We start from the raw sequence: 16,386 nt of genomic DNA, 5'->3' as shown, positions 1-16,386 counted from the left end.
AGGACCAAAGATCCAGATCCATTTCAAAATGTCTCAAGTGCCTCATATATAAGAATTGATCACTGAATTAATAACCAAATAATTAAAAACAGATTAAGTTAAGAGAAAAGAGAATATAATTTATAATGATTATGGAATTGATGGAATATTAGGAAAGATGTTCCTTCCTTGAAAGAATTCAAACCTATAGAACACATTTCAATTATTCAAACAACAATTTCTGCAAGATATTTTAGCTCTTGATATTGCCAGATAAATATCTGGACTTAATTTTCTTTACATTATTATTTTATTTGTTTTATATTTATAGCTACACTTACATATTTCTATTTATTATATTATTATTACATCATGTTAATATTCTTGCATTCTACTAGACCGTGTGTATTTCAGATAAATCACTTTCAGCAGTCCCCAACCTTTCTGGCACCAGGGACTGGTTTCATGGAAGACAATTTTTCCACAGACCAGAGTGGGGGGGGGGGAGGTGGTTTCAGGATGGTTCAAGTGCATTACATTTATTATGCAGTCAAACCTCTCAGCTAATGATAATCTGTATGTGCAGCTGCTCCCCAGCACTAGCATCACCGCCTCAGCTCCACCTCAGATCATCAGGCATTAGATTCTCACAAGGAGCATAACCTAGATCCCTCGCATGCGCAGTTTACAGTAGGGTCTGTACTTCTATGAGAGAATCTAATGCCACCGCTGATCTGATAGGAGGTGGAGCTTATGCAGTGATGTGAACTTTGGGGAGCATCTGTAAATACAGATGAAGCTTCACTCACCCATCCGCAGCTAACCTCCTGCTGTGTGGCCCAGTTCCTGTTAGGACATGGACTTGTACCAGTCCACAGCCCTGGGAGTTAGAAACCACAGCTTTATATAATATATCAGCTTATAGCATCCCAGAACTCATCCACATAGAGTTCTTTTTTTCCATATCATCAACAGCTCAACAAGATGCCCCCACCACCTCTGATTATCTGTTTTTCCCTGGTAATCTGTCTGGCCTCCTTCAAGACCATGTCAGGATAGTCTGAGAAGCTGGACCACCTGAGCCTGAGAACCAGAAGGCACTGAGTGCCAGCTTATCAAAATCCTGGCTAAGTACTTCCAATTTCTATAATAGCCTCATTTGTTTGAGCTCAATAAAATCACATCACTTAGAGAAAGGACTCAGATGTGAGTGACATATGCTTCCCTTGGTAATGCACAGGATTTAGAAACAAAGTGGAAGCCAAAACCTTTCCTATGTCACATTCTTCTGAGTTCATTACTGCTTTGAAAAATGAATCAGAATTGAATCTTTCCCAATCTCTACTCTTCTGGTCTCCATTAGAAAGGGCAGCCAAACTGTCACAGAAATCATCTGGGATGGGGACAAGGAAGGAGAGGGAGGCCCTGTGGTTCTCTTCTGGGGAAGAGCAGGCACAGGGAGTGGGCTGATGCTGCCAGAGGGAGCCGGCAGTGACACTGACAGCTCATCATCATGTGTTCTCAGCCTAAGCACCAGTGGCAAGAGCCATGTCAGGAGGCATCGAGAGAGAGAATGATGCCAAGGGAGGCACAGAGAAGCTTCGGGGGTGACTAAACATCCACACTGTTGTATGGTCGAACATTTGTACATGTAGCAGAGCATGAAGTTCTCTATGGGAGGGGCTGTGTCTTAAACACCACTGCTGTACCAGCATCTTGCAAGGGACTTGGCACAGGATAGGTGCTCCTAGAACATTTGCTGAAAACAGGAATCAATAAATAGGGTCCCAGCCCCACTGGATTCCACAAGCTACTTCTGGCTTCTCAAACATACTCAGGCACATGCACTTGATTTCAAGGGCAAAGTTGTTATCTATTTTTAATAGAGAAGCAGCTTGAGTGAATCCCATTTCTATTTCCTTACTCTCATACTGTTTTCTGTTTGCTTGAGCAACAATCTGGACTAATTCCAGGCTTCACTTCATTTTAGAAATAGCTGAAATCTAATCAGGGCTGCATATTCTTCATCTCTGTCTCTGTCCCTCAGCCTCCCTTCTTCCCTCATCCCTCTTTCTCTGCCTACCTCCTCCCTCCTCCTTCTTCTCCTCCCTGCCTCCCCCTCCTCCCTGCCTCTCTCCACCCCGCCCCGCCACTCTCTTGCTTTCTGTTGATATACAAATCCCAGACAAGCAGATAAGACACATTAAACTGAATAGCTCATTTTAAAAAACTGTTTCAAGTTAAGATTGTAATGCTTAGTGTGCAAGAAGGAAAGTTGTCCTTATAATTTTAGGAAGTTTTTTGTTTTATTGTATCCTAAAAATTAAACTCTATGTAAATAGGACTTAATTTTACTTTCCCACTTTTTCCTTGATAAATAATAAATGCATGTGTGTATGTATGTATTTAAGAGAAATGTTCTTTGCTAAAGAACAGTTGCAGACTGCTTTTAAAGGTTGTATCTAATTATATTTATAAACATATTGCCATTGGTATTACTCTAAACAGACCAATAATTTGTCTTCAAAAGTTAAAATAAAACTACCTTGCTCAGAAACAAATTTGTTATAGGCACACCTGAACACTGATTTTGTATATGCAAGATATGATTGGTCAGTCGTCTGATTTTAGATAGAAGTTCTTCTCTTTGTTCTTGTCACCTAGAGAGACTATAATTCAGAAGCAAGAGTGACTTGGAACTGGACTTTTATGAATTTATGTAAAAATTCCATTTGCTGTGGAGGTTGGAATTATAGGTTTGTGTCAGATGAACTGCCAGGAGGGTCACTTATTCTAAAAAAGTCTCTAAGCAATAATTCTTACTATTAATCCCCTTCAGGATCAGAGAATATAACTTTTTAAACCTCTTTTTAGTGTTGATATGAGGTAACAAACATCCCCTGATACTAATTCTCTGTTGTCATTAATATACATTGTCTGGTAACATATTTTAAAGAAACAGACCAAGAAACTACTATTTTAAGTAGGGAGAAAAGCTACATTCATTATCCAGCCATATAAGGAAGTTAAATGCTACAGGGCTAATGTAGGCAATGTCAGAAAACTAATAATAAAGATGTTTCTATTTTAACTTGAAGAACAAGGTAAAATAAATACTGTGTGAGAGAAAAAAACTGACAATAATTGGACAGGTCAGATACATGGAGGGATGCTAGCATTTAGCATTCTCTTGCTTCTCAAACTAGCCAATCATCGACCTTCTAGGTTAATGGAGAGTGCGGCGTGGGGGTGCACTATGGTTAATACATGTTTGAGAATACCAGAAAGGATAAATGACCGCTCTACTTTCTCATCTTCTGAGATGCATGAGCATGTGTTGTAGTTAAGGGTCACAGCACCGCAGCAGCCTCAAACACGCTCTTCCTTGCATAAGAAAGCAACTCGAGTAGAGAAACAACCCCTAATGAGACAGCATAGGCACTACAGTCAGGTAGTCCTACTGCTGAATTCTATATCCACCCATTATTAGCGGTGTGATCTGGAGAAAGTTAGTTAATCTCTAAGCTTCAATTTCTTCATCTGTCAAATGAGCATAACAGTACCTACCTAACATAGTTGTGAGGATTAAATCAAATGAGTAATGTAAGCAAAACAGCTCTCAGAAACCTAGCTCTCAGTAAAAATTAGTACCATCACCATCATCACTATTATCACCATCACCACCAAACTACCACCAATATGAACATCACCATCACCAACAACACAACCATCACTACCACCGGGAATACAATCATCACCACCACCACCACCACAAATGTCACCACCACCATCACCACCTCCTCCACCATCACCATAAATGTCATCACCACCACCACCAACACCATCATCACTACTACAACCATAGCCACCATCACCACTACCACCTCCACCACCACCACCCATCACCTCCACTGCCACAATCATCTTCATTTTACAGATGAAAAAACTGACTCAGAACTTAAGTGACTTGTTCAAAGGCACAAAGCTAGTAGGGGACAGAGTTAGAGCCCAAATGTGGGTGTGGAATCCAAGTTAAGGGATCCTCCTAAGTCCATCTTCATCTCAGGAAGGTTAACATGGAAAAATGGGATAGCCTTGGCTTCAAGGGTCACCACAAAGCTTCAGAATACCTAAAACTCCAAATCTCTCATGTCTAAGCATAAAAAACAAAAATGAAAGCAGAAAACTATATCTGGAAAATATCCTAAGGCTACTTTTATTAATATTTGAATTGCCAGCTATGCTGAAATCTCCCTGGTTGCCCCATTACCATGGGCACCATCCTGAAAGGCAAGGGACCCAAGTTCTGCTTTGGCTCTGTTTTTGCCCCTCGACTCCAAATCTTCAACTACCACCAAAGAACACAATGTCTATTCCCACATCTGACCCTGTGGAAACATTGTAAGAAAAAAAGAAAATGTCATCTAGAGCACCGACTCCCCCGGAGAAAGGCAGGAAACAAAAGGAATTGTTTATTTAGCCTGGCTCTATAGTGAGACAGCTGTATAGGCCTGTGAAAAGAAAGGGACCTGGCTGGCTCAACCTTTGGCAAATAAATAGGCATTACGTAGGCAGTGTGTCAAGCCAGGAGAGGAAGCAATGGAGGAGGTTTCCTATAATTCTGCCCATATTGTTGACTGCTTGCTTTCCTTCCCAGGACCTCAGGACTCCCCACGAGCAGGGTAGAAACTGCAAGACACTGTAGGAAGCTAGCAGCTGAAGTCCTGCCTGCCTTCTCAGCACCTTCCATCCCCTACCTCCCCAGACGGCTCTCCCAAGGCAGTTGTAAGCATTATTTCTGGTGCCACTGATCCACCTTTCATTCTGCTACCTTCTCATCCTTCCCTGCCACCTGGCCCAGAGCCACTTCAACTCCACTGTTGCAAGGCTAATACTTAGGAGTTGTACCACCTCAAAGAATGAAGCTCCAATGATTAGATTTCAGTAGCCATGATAAAACATGATGAAGATATTTTGCAGGAAAACCTCTACACTTCCCATCATATTACAATATGGCCCATAAGCAATTTTCCACACCTTAGCTAACCCAAGGGCAGCAAAATAACAATAATCCTACTGTAGGTGTTATGCCCTCAAGGTTGCTCCTTTCAAAAGAATTACATATAATTAAATCTCCTTCCCTGAGTTACTAGTATCCTCAGGAAAGAAAAGCAAAAAAATCTCTTCCCACTTCACAATTTAGTGTAAAATCTGCTAAGATTTTACAAGATGGTGGCAGAGCAGTAAATCTGAGAAAATGAGGTAACAAAATGGGCTGATAATTGCTCAAGTGATTACAGGATTACAGTAAATCAAACCATTTCTAGAGATCTAAGGACTAACTCACAAAGAGCAAAATAAAATACTAACAACATTTTACTAAAGATCAAAATTTTCTTTAGAAAATGCAAGAAGCAATTTCAGAAAGAAAAGCACATAAGCTTTTAAGTCAAATAGACAAGAGTTCAAATCCTGGATCCATAATTCATAAGCATTTTGAAGAAATTATTTAATCTCTCTGAGTTTAAGTTTTTTCATCTGCAATGCCACTTACTTCATTGAGTTGTTACAATATTAAATACATGAAAAGCATTTGAGAAAGTCCTTGACATATATTTAGTTGTCTAATAGCAATAGTCTTCTAAATTTTGTTTCTATACAATCCACCATAAAAGAGTTCCAAAAACAATAATTCTTTAAGGGACACACTCAGATTGATTTAGACACCCACATAATGATATAAAATCCCATGAAACAAAATGAACTTTCACTGAGTCTTTCATTAATTTTGATAATGATCCTGTCTATTTCTTGAAATTGCCCATTCTCTGAGGTTTATCAAGCTATGAGTCCATCTTAAAATGCACAACCCATTTTTCTTTCCAATTATGCCTTCTGTCCTCCAAAAGCAAATGCAAATGTTTTGTCCAAAATTAAGGCTTCCCCTACAGCTTACCCAATGTCTTTATAACGATGTTTGTACTTACCAGAATATGTGTTATCTCATTATCTCCCATTTTAGAGTATAAGGAGTATATTTCTTCTATTTCCTTCATAATTATTAGGCCAGTGCAGGGCACAAATCAGTAGCTTATTAAGTATGTGCTGATTAGTTGATATATAATTTCTCCTCTACCCCTAAACTAGTGAAGCAATCAACCTCCTATGTGATGGCTTTGAATGACTAAGAAGAGAGCCCATAATTTAAACACTTCAGTGATTCCAAATTATTTTCATTTGCTAAGAAAAAATTCCTTTACATAAATGATATAACCTCAAACTTTAATTAGCACTGGAAAATGAGACTACAACAGCAAATATGGCAATCTGGTTGACATGGTAAATAACCTTTCTGCACATAATCAATTTAGGGTTCTGGCAGTACTGAATTAAAACTCATAAATGTTTTTGGCTCTTTCCCTGTCTTATTTTTATGATCATTATGCATTCAGAAAACATATGCATTTATAAAAACATCTTGTAGTTATAATTTAGGTTTGCAGATGATACTACATGTGATTTGGCTCTAAAAAGAGATAAATATTCTGATCTGAAAAGATAATCCACTAAAGCACAAATCCATTAAAATGTTAAAGTTATTCCATCCAAATATCTTACATGAGCACATTACCTAGGAAAATTTTATGTCAATATAAAATATCTTGTATCCATCATTTTAATAGTCTAAATGTAGCAGATAAAATTCTTCTGCTATAAAGTTAATCTTGAAAAATGTTGGATTCGAGAATAGTATATGCTAATAGCCTTTCTTGTCTAGCCATATATTCTCTAGTATTTTTCATTTCTGATTTCCCCATATAATTATTCTTCTGTTCTGATCACTTCAAGTTTTCTTAATATCTTTGTTTCATTTTTTTAACATCTGGCAGTCTTCTTGTATTACATACTGTGTTCTGCTCTCAGAACTGAATTGTCATCTCCTATAGCTAGGTTTTTATTCCTTGGAAGTCTGTACAGCAAGAAAAGAGCATGGGTAATATAAATAGGAAAACCAAAATATTTATTTTCCCTGGAATATAGTAATAATCCCATAGAACCTATATAATACTGAAATTTTATTGCCTCTAGTACTTTTTCCAAAAAGAAGAAAATGTGATATAAATATTGAGTGTCACAGAGATGAGATGGGTTCCACATCATATTTCCTTGATTTAATGAAGTTAAAACTATACTTGAAAATGTAATAGTTGTTAAAACAAAATTAATTTTGGATAGACCCATTGTTTAATATATTATGCTGTGACTAGGAACTCCTGGTAATCTGATTTTCTAAGAAATATATTACGAAAATTTGCCAACTTACATATTTTGTTTTTTGAACTCTGCATTTTAAATATATAATAGTAGATGCTCATGATCTTTTGAACTGTCTTCCAAAAATGATATTATTACTGGGCTATAACTAATTAAATTTGATTTGTATCTGCATTAGTTAATTACCTTTAACATTTTCCAGAACAGTTAAGCTAATGTTAGACCTTGGAAGACCAAACAATATTTTGTCATAATTCTTACCACTAAACTAGCATCATTAAAGAGCAATCATTAACAGCACTTCAAATTTGTAGATATCACCTACCAAACCACAAATCAAATCAGCATATTCTTCATTTATTTTTTATTAGCTATTAAAATTAGACAGAATTCCCTGTTGAAAGTCAAGATTACTTGGCATGGGTTTAGTATTTGTCATTGATTGAGCTTATACAAAAACATGTGCTTGTTAATTATATCTATTTAATAGGCTTTTGCTTTGTAATTTTAAAATGTTTTGCTGAGAACATGTTTTATTAGAGATTACAAGCACCATTTATCACTTATCAACATTTTTTCTCAAATACATTTTGATCTTAGAAAAAGTCAAGTTGAAATAATTCAACTCATTTATGTAAGAATATGAATGAACAGGTACAGACATTCCCATATTATAAATTTAAATTACCTCTTCTATGCTAAAAATAAGATCTATACTAAAAATAAGATTTTTATCTTCTATACTAAAAATAAATGACTTCTTTTATACTAAAAATAGATTCAAAATCCATCTTGCTTTCAGAATCAAAGAATCAATAAAGCTATAGTATCTCTTAGTCTCCATCCCTGATCAGAGTGGACTCCACTTCTACCTTGGTTAATGGCTCCTTAAAATTAGATAACTTTTAACTGCAGACTTTTCCAGGAATCTCTTTATGATGTTCTGGAAAGAATTATAAATTCTGGCTTTGTGTACAGCATTAAACAAACAAAAAAAGATTTTTCAAAGTATTTAATAAAGTTTAATGGTATCAACACCATTTATGCATTGTAGGTTTTGAAGAAAGTCACCACTCAAGATTAGCTGTGTAATTCAGTGAGATATAAATTCATTTTTAAAGATAAGTTAGGTTGAGACTACATAATCCAACTCCATTGCTTGATGACAAACTTTCTTTTATTTGGATCTGACTGCATGGGCCTGGCACTAGAGATAATCACACAAACAAAAAATATCCGTAAAAAACAATAATGGTTTCTAAACTGCTAAACAGGCCAGCATAACTCTGTATCTTTGATAATATATTTTTCTAGAAACATTATCTTTGAATCCTTGGTGCTTAACTTAAGGGTAAGTCCCAGTCACATAAACAAATCAATACAATCAATAGACCTACAAAGTATATATAAAGCTTGTCTGTAGGGTTAAGAAGAAACTCTTTAAAATTAAAATTCTAGAAGGAAGAAAAATTTAGGGCTGCAATTTCCTTCCACTTATGAATAAAATGCTTTGCCATTTCTAAAATTTCACATTTCAACCTAACAAATACAACACTGTAAGAGTTTTATAAAACAAGGAACTGGTGACTGATCTAAAATACTCCCAAGAACATACATACGGAGATGGCACCAACTCTTTAACAATTTTTAACCGTTCCACCAATTCTTACAAGAAATCTAAATTTCTAAAGATGGAGTTTGGCAATATTCCTTCTTTCGCAAGAATAAAATCAATTTAATTGCATAGGATGAATGTTTTAAATGGAGCTTGGCAGAATAAATTATTCCATCAAATCACTGTCAATCTTTTCTTTAAATCATTTTTTTTCTTCTTCTACATTGTGCCACCCTAAGGAAGGTTATTTAAGATTTAGTAAAAGTCCTGGACAGCAGAGTGGTTATAAGGAAAGCTACTTTTCAAATAAACAAGTACAGAGTGATTATTCTTAAGAGAAAGCAAGACAAAATTTTCAAGAGAAAACATCCTTTGTCAAACAAACAAAACAATATGCTGATTTAAGGTGTTTTAAGGGCTACCCTGCGAGTTCTATTAATAACATGAAATACACCTTTAATAACATGCAGTACACTTTTACATGGATTCCAAGTGCTGCCTAATACAGGAGAGTTACATAACTAAAATGATTATTAAATACAATGGGAAAGAATTTTTAGCAAAGAAATAAAGTTTATGTGTGCTAACCTGGGCAAGATTACATTCAATGCATGACCTTTGGAAAAATTCTTTTTTGGGTATGAAGGATATTAATTTGCTACTATATCACTATCTTTCAGTGAAGTTAGTGTCCCAAGAAAACACATCTCAATAAGTGGAACATTAACAACATGAGAACCAACATGAAATCTATATTAATCAAAACATTATCCCCCCAACACACAGATGGATATTATAATCTCTGTTTTGGTTGCTTTCACTGCGATATTGTACTCAGTACTGTCCATCTCTATAATACAATATCAAAGAGATGTAAAGACATGGGGAGGCTCTTTGTAGGAAAATCTGTTCTCTCTGCCCATCCCTCCCTTTTTGGTTTGTTTCCCTACACTTTCATTTAAAAAAAAATTATATGCTCCCCACACTTTCAGTAGGAGAAATTTCATAAAGAGCGTGTACTTGCCATTTGACATATCACCTGTTATTAGCACAAAACTTAACCATTTTTAGAACTAACTGTATTTAATATTTTCCCTGAAATTTCTAAATCGTCAATGCTTCAACAAACATAATCATTCATTTTGATGTCCTTTGTTGCACTGCAGATATTATAAATAGTTTCCTCTTTTCCTTCCTTCCTTCCAGTGTAGACATTGCAAATTTAGTCAAATTTTCTGGTTTGCTTTTGGTGAGTTGAATGCAAAGCCCTCTCCTAGGCCAGGAAGGAGGAACAGCTCTCTGAATAACAACTTTCAGTGGAAAAATCACTGCACAATTGGGTATTTCATGTTACAACACAGGCACAGTTGTAACCAATAGGAAGAGTAAATTGTTCCTCCTTCTTATCTCTGTCTGACCTGCTCCCTGACAACTAGGATGCTTGGACAGACTCTGTTTCTCTCTCCATCACTATATAAGTAAGGTAAAAGGGTTTGTTTTATCATGTAAAGTAAAACCAGACTTGAACTACAAAAGAGTTGTATAGTTTTTCCCATGATAGCATAAAACCAAAGAAGCAGGGTTGGTCATTAAGTCATAATTAAGCATTAGCATTTAAGCAGAAACCTTAACTTACATTGTCACAAAATACAATGTCAGATAAAACTCACAAAAATATTTTCAGCCAGCTCTGACAGTCAGGAAATTCTTTTCAGAGGTGTTTCCTTTTTGGGCTTTCCCAATTTATACTGAGCAATGAACTTAGAGACCTATTATGATGTTTTATATATTCCTTTTCTGTGTATATACCATGTGATTCAAAACAGAATACAAATTTTTCAATCTACCTTAAGTGTTCTGATAAGTTGTATCAAAAGATTCATTTCATCATGGTTCACAATGTACATAAAATATGAAAACATACAAAAGTAAGAATAAAATCTTGATGTCAAATGAAGATCTCTGTGTATAGAGCATATGGATTAGCGGTACCCAAGTGAAGACTGGTATTTGAAAAGTCATCTCATATAATAACAACTTCATTCATTGTATGTCATTTGGTTTAAAAAATGATACACACACCCTTACATTCTTAAACACACTCAACCACACATACACACACATATATATACATGCAAAGAACTTACACAATTTCATCGTTCTGGAATTCGAGCTCTCCACAGGTGTCCTCGAAGTCCTCCCCTCCACCTCTGGCAGTCCCTTCAATGGTTTTATAAGGAACAATAACATTTCCTCGAGCTCCAGATGTTCTCAACACTTTCACCTCCATGATGCCAATGCTCTCACTTACATGAGTCACAGGTTCCTCAAAAGTAAAGATGCCTGCATGGTCATCATCAAAAATAGTTACAGTGGCAGTGGAGGGAGAGCCAAGGCAAGCAAGGGTAGAAACGTGATTGGCTTCCAGTATGCCATCTTCTGAAGCTTCAGAAGACACTTTGACGTTGCTGAGATGCACAAGGAAATTCTCATCCTCCTCAAAGATATCATCATCAATAATGCCAACCCTGATTTCTTTCTGGGTCTCACCGGGCTTAAAGATCACAGTTCCTTCAGTAAATTCATAATCAGACCCAGCGTTGGCAGTGCCATCCTCTGTTCTAAAGTCAACGAACACAGTGTTGGTCAAATCACCACCTCTGCGGATAATGGTCAGGGCCACCGTACCACAGTTCTCCAGACACTGATATGTCCCTTGTTCAAAGAAGATCTTACTAACAGGGTCATTTTCAGCCACTTCCGTGTTGACCTCATGCATGCTAACAGCCTTCCTGGCTTGGTCAGCTGCGTGCCTCTTTAAAATGTTGCCAGCTCCAGTCATCAGGCGAGTAGCTTGAATTCGGTAAAATGCTCTGCTTTTCTGCTGCTGACTTAGGACTTGGTAGTTTGCTAATTCTATTAATTGCTCAATTTCTTTCTCTGGATGCTTCTGCTTAAGTTCCTTCAGAATTCTAGCCATTTCTCGCCTAGCCTCTTCATCATCCTGGTCCCTCTCATCCACTTCCAGAACCAGAGCGCCATCTAAGAAGTTGTCAACGTGAGAATTGACCACTTTCCCATCCATTTCAATTTCAGTCTTGGAAGATGGCCTGTCTCCTTCATGTTCAATAATCATTCCCCTCTGCTTGCCAGCCCGATATCTCTTGTACACATACTTGTAAAAGAGAAGCCTCCTATCTGCCACCCAAGCAAACACAACACAGATGGGAAAGAAGAAGAAAGTAAGCAAACCTTCCCAGACCTCCACAACGCCAGGAGAGATCACGGACAGAATAATGTAAAGCCAGGTGTAGGCGAAGATGCTCCAGGCTGCCGTCACAAAGAACACACGTAAGTGCTTGATCTTCCTTGTCTCGCCATCGGGAACCACATAAACACAAAGTGCAATAATGATGAACATATTGAAAGCAGCACTTCCCACGATGGTGCTAGGACCAAGGTCTCCTGCAGTGAAGTTGTGGCCACACACTTCAATTACTGAAAGTAGAATCTCAGGAGCAGAAGAGCCCAGAGCCATCAAGGTCAGGTTAGACACCGTCTCATTCCAGATCCTCACAGTTGTCTTGGTGGTCTCTCCATTGGGTTTCTTTATGGTTATTTCTTTTTCTTGAGATGTGATGACTTCTATAGAAGACATGAACCGATCGGCTATGATGGAGACTCCAAGAAACATGTAGACCATGGCCACAAAATACACAGTAGCTCTAGCAATTTTGTCCCCAAAAGAAGGGTCTTGGGGCTCCCAAATGGGTAAAATCACCCCTTTCTTACAGTAATAAGAACCAGTACATTCATTGGTTTCATTTCCTTCTCCTTCAGTTTCTGTCTCAGCACTTATATGGTCCACATGGGAAAACAAGAGAGCCACGATGACTAACAGATGAAATCCCATTGAAAAGGTGGGTGAGAGACTTAATCGCAACATGTTGTGCATGAGATTTCCAGCTGCCACAACCTACTGGTAAAAATAAGATGGGGGTGGAGGGTGGAAAAAAAAAAATCAGACCATTAGAGCCATATCCAAAGCATGACTAATTACTTATTTTTATTAATTTTACCAAGAACTTGTTTATATTTGACCATTGCAAATGTATTCTAAAACTTCACCAGTAATTAAAGCAATCCTTTGTAAAATTTACAACTCAATTTCTCTGTGAATTTTCTATGTGTAGTCCCCATTCACTGAGTAAGATACACAATTGACTTATTAGAAATGGAAAGTTCAATTATAGCCTTGCCTTATTAAATACACATTTATGCATGCTAATAGCCAAGAAGAAAAAGAAACCAAAACTTTTGAAGCATTAAATAATTTCCTCCTTACTGCTAAAGCAGATTTTCTTTTAAATTTTGGTTAAAACAACATCTTCCAGAAACTGTTTTTTTGCCAAAAGCACCTTATTAACATTGATGCTTTGAAATTCAGTCTCTGAAAAAATCCTACCAACACAAGGCCTGATGATTATCTTAAATTTTGGAGTACACTGTATTTCATGAAATCATGTCCTGTTCCACATTCACTTGGAAACAGAGAACTCTTCAAGCTTCCCTGCAATCAAACCTCAATGGTATTTGTTCTAAAGGGGGAAAAATTCTGCTGTCATGCAATATTTCCACACATTAAGTACAGTTTTTAAAGCATGTTTTGATGAGCGCCCATTTCCTCCTAATTTTCAGCCAGCCCAGGTCTCCTAATACATTAGCAGCTGGGCATCTGGTTCTTCGAGCACAGCTCTTCACATCTGTGTACAGAGCCTGCTTTAGAACCTGCAGGACATTTACACCAGAAAGGGAGATAACCAGGCCTGGGCCTCGTTGTGGGTAAGAAGAGCCTGGCAGGCTGTGAAGTCAGCGTTACCGGCCTTAAAATGTTCCTACTTGGTGTCAATGTCATAATTTCCATGGTCATTCTAAAACACGTATTAGTTCTGTAGAGGGTAAAAGTGACCAAAAACTGCAGGGCCAATAATTCCATCTAAATTAGCTCCCGCAGCGTAACAACAGTGACCACAAAGTATACACATGATGACGGACCGCAGGGGGACGCGGCAACAGTCACTGAGCAGCACCAAGCTCGAGAAGCAAAGCAGTGGGCTGAGCTGCTGCAGCCCTCCCCACCAGCTCAAGCAAAACTCAGCTCAGACCTTACATCCCCTCTGCCTCCGGAACCTGTGAAGGGGGTGGGGGAACTGAAGTAGAGGCAGATCTACTCCAAGTCAGGGTAGCTCTCATCTGGAAGGCCTTGCAGGAGAAACCAGTTATGACATCAGATAACGCAGCCATAAGAAGAGGTCCTGAGTCAGAACATAGCCAGAGGGGCCTGGAAAAAGTTCAAAGAGGAGCTGGATTAGAGGCTTTCACAGCTTCAGGCTGGCTGACAGCCACCCCATGTTCGCCGCCTACACTCTCTGGCTCGTGTTTGCTGCTGATGGTCTATGCTGAAAACTACACCAGAGCCTAGGAGAACCCCCCTGCCTAGCACATCCTGGAGGACCCTCAGAGATTCCACCATAGCCTAAAGCCATTTTTAGCTCACTACTATTGACAGATAAGCTTCTCTGACATTTTTCCCATACTAAGTAAGTCCAGTAGAGAGTTAACAATAGTAGAGACTTTACTTTCAATCTAAGTAAAAGATTGAACATAGAAGAAGCACATTTTCAAATATGAAGAAGGTCATAGTCAGTATGTCTGTTTGTTCAGACATCGCAGAGCTTTGGTGGGTTGTGGGATTTCTGCTTAAAGCAATGTGAGATTCAACCAGGCTGCAAGAATAGAGGAAGATGTAATTCCAACTCCCTTACCCATCCATTTATTCAACAAATATTTATGCATGCTTAATGTGCATTTTAGAGTGACTTGCTAGCCTTTCTTCCGTGTCCTGAGAATTCACCAGTGAATAAAACAAAGTCTCCGTTCTCACTGAGTTTATATTTTAAAGGGGAGGAAACAAACAAATAAATATAAATGTCAGATGGTAAAAAGTGCTATGGTGTGTGGAGGGGAGCAAGCTAAGGAGAACCCGGAGTGTATGTGTTTGCCTGCCTGTGTGTATTAGTGTGTTCACACCCATGGCATGCATGATTTTATATTGGGTGGTTAGGGAAGGCCTCTCTGGTAGGGTAACATTTAAACAAAACCCTCAAGAAAACAAGGGATCGAGTCTTATGGATATCTGCAGGAAGAGAATTTCAAGCAAGTGCAAAAGTCCTCATGGGAACTATGTTTGGCATAGCCCCAAACCACGGAGAAACCAATGTGGGAGGGGACCAGGCACAGGGTGGGGAATTGGAGGGTGGGCAGGGCTCCGAGTGGGGTCACTGAGGGCACCACACAGCAGTGGCCATGATGGTGAAGGAGATGGGGATCACAGAAGGGGTCTAATCAGAGTGTGATGGGATCTGATTTGCCTTTTAGAAAGATCTCTCTGCTGGTTCAGATGGTAGGGGCAAGGGGGAAATGAGCAGACCAGCTTTTACCTACTATAATAAAATCTGATTTGTAAGTGATCCCAACGCCTGGCAGATATACAAATGGTACAGTAGAGCTCTAATATTTAAAAAGGAGAGAAAAGCATTCGTAGTGATCCTCTTGGAACATTAACTTAAAATGTCTTGGGAACCTATAAGGATCAGAAAGGTTAAATATTTGTAATAAATAGTAGCACTGAACAGAGATAGTAAATACTGTCTCCAAGACTGATACAATTAACCACTCCCTTCAAATTACTGCCAAATATCATCATTCCATTCTGCACATTTCAGCCAAAATGAAATTCCTGAAGTGCAGATCTGACACTCTGACTTCCCTTAAAACTCTTCATTGGGTGTCTATTGCCCTGAGGACGGAGCCCAAATCACTCAACAGACTGTTCAAGACCTTTTATGATCTGGTCTCTGAGTTCCAGAATATGGGAGCTCTTTCCATTCCCTGAACAAGACAATACTTTCTCACCTCCAATCCTTTGCAAATTGTGTTTTCTGTACTCAAAACTATTTTGCTTTTTCCTTCTTAGAAGCAAGTTTCAAAATCACACAACAGCAAATTATAGTCAATTGTGTGAGAAAATAATAACACCAGATTCCATTTGTAAACACTGTCATAGACACTATGTTAAATTCTTTATATGTATCAATTATTTCTAATATTTATTAATACAATAACCAGAATCGCTTGTTACACAATTTCTAGTGTTATTATTTCCATTCTAGTCTATGTGAACAGCACCCTGTGGAGTTGTGCAATGCACAGTGCCCTAATAATAACCCTATATAGTAGACATAATTAGCCCATTTTGGAGGTGGGATAACTGAGACTTAGATAGGTTAAGTACTTATTGAAAGTCATACAGATAGTAAACTACTGAACTAGGATTCAAACCCTGGTCTGTTTCCAAGACTGATATAATAAATCACTTCATTGTATCATCCCTGATAGCGTATGATGTAATCCTTGAGAACTACTGGGCTTGGGCTTGGACTAGCCAATTGGAAAGC

At 38.0% G+C, this 16,386-nt stretch overlaps 1 protein-coding gene across 16 annotated transcripts in view; it reads right to left on the bottom strand.

The window, feature by feature from the left end:
• The window catches only part of SLC8A1 (solute carrier family 8 member A1), a 293,109-nt gene extending 280,285 nt beyond the window's left edge, over positions 1-12,824 (bottom strand). For all 16 annotated transcript variants that reach the window (XM_069493981.1, XM_069493982.1, XM_069493976.1 and 13 more), the window contains exon 1: positions 11,017-12,824. In XM_069493981.1, the coding sequence (XP_069350082.1) occupies positions 11,017-12,824 (1,808 nt within the window). The remainder of the gene's footprint in view (positions 1-11,016) is intronic.
• Between the last annotated feature and the right edge of the window lie 3,562 nt (positions 12,825-16,386).

Source organism: Eulemur rufifrons, chromosome 19, assembly GCF_041146395.1.
Source record: "Eulemur rufifrons isolate Redbay chromosome 19, OSU_ERuf_1, whole genome shotgun sequence".
Taxonomy (NCBI): Eukaryota; Metazoa; Chordata; class Mammalia; order Primates; family Lemuridae; genus Eulemur; species Eulemur rufifrons.
Note: the sequence above shows the minus strand (reverse complement) of the source record. Positions and strands in the feature narration are given on the sequence as shown.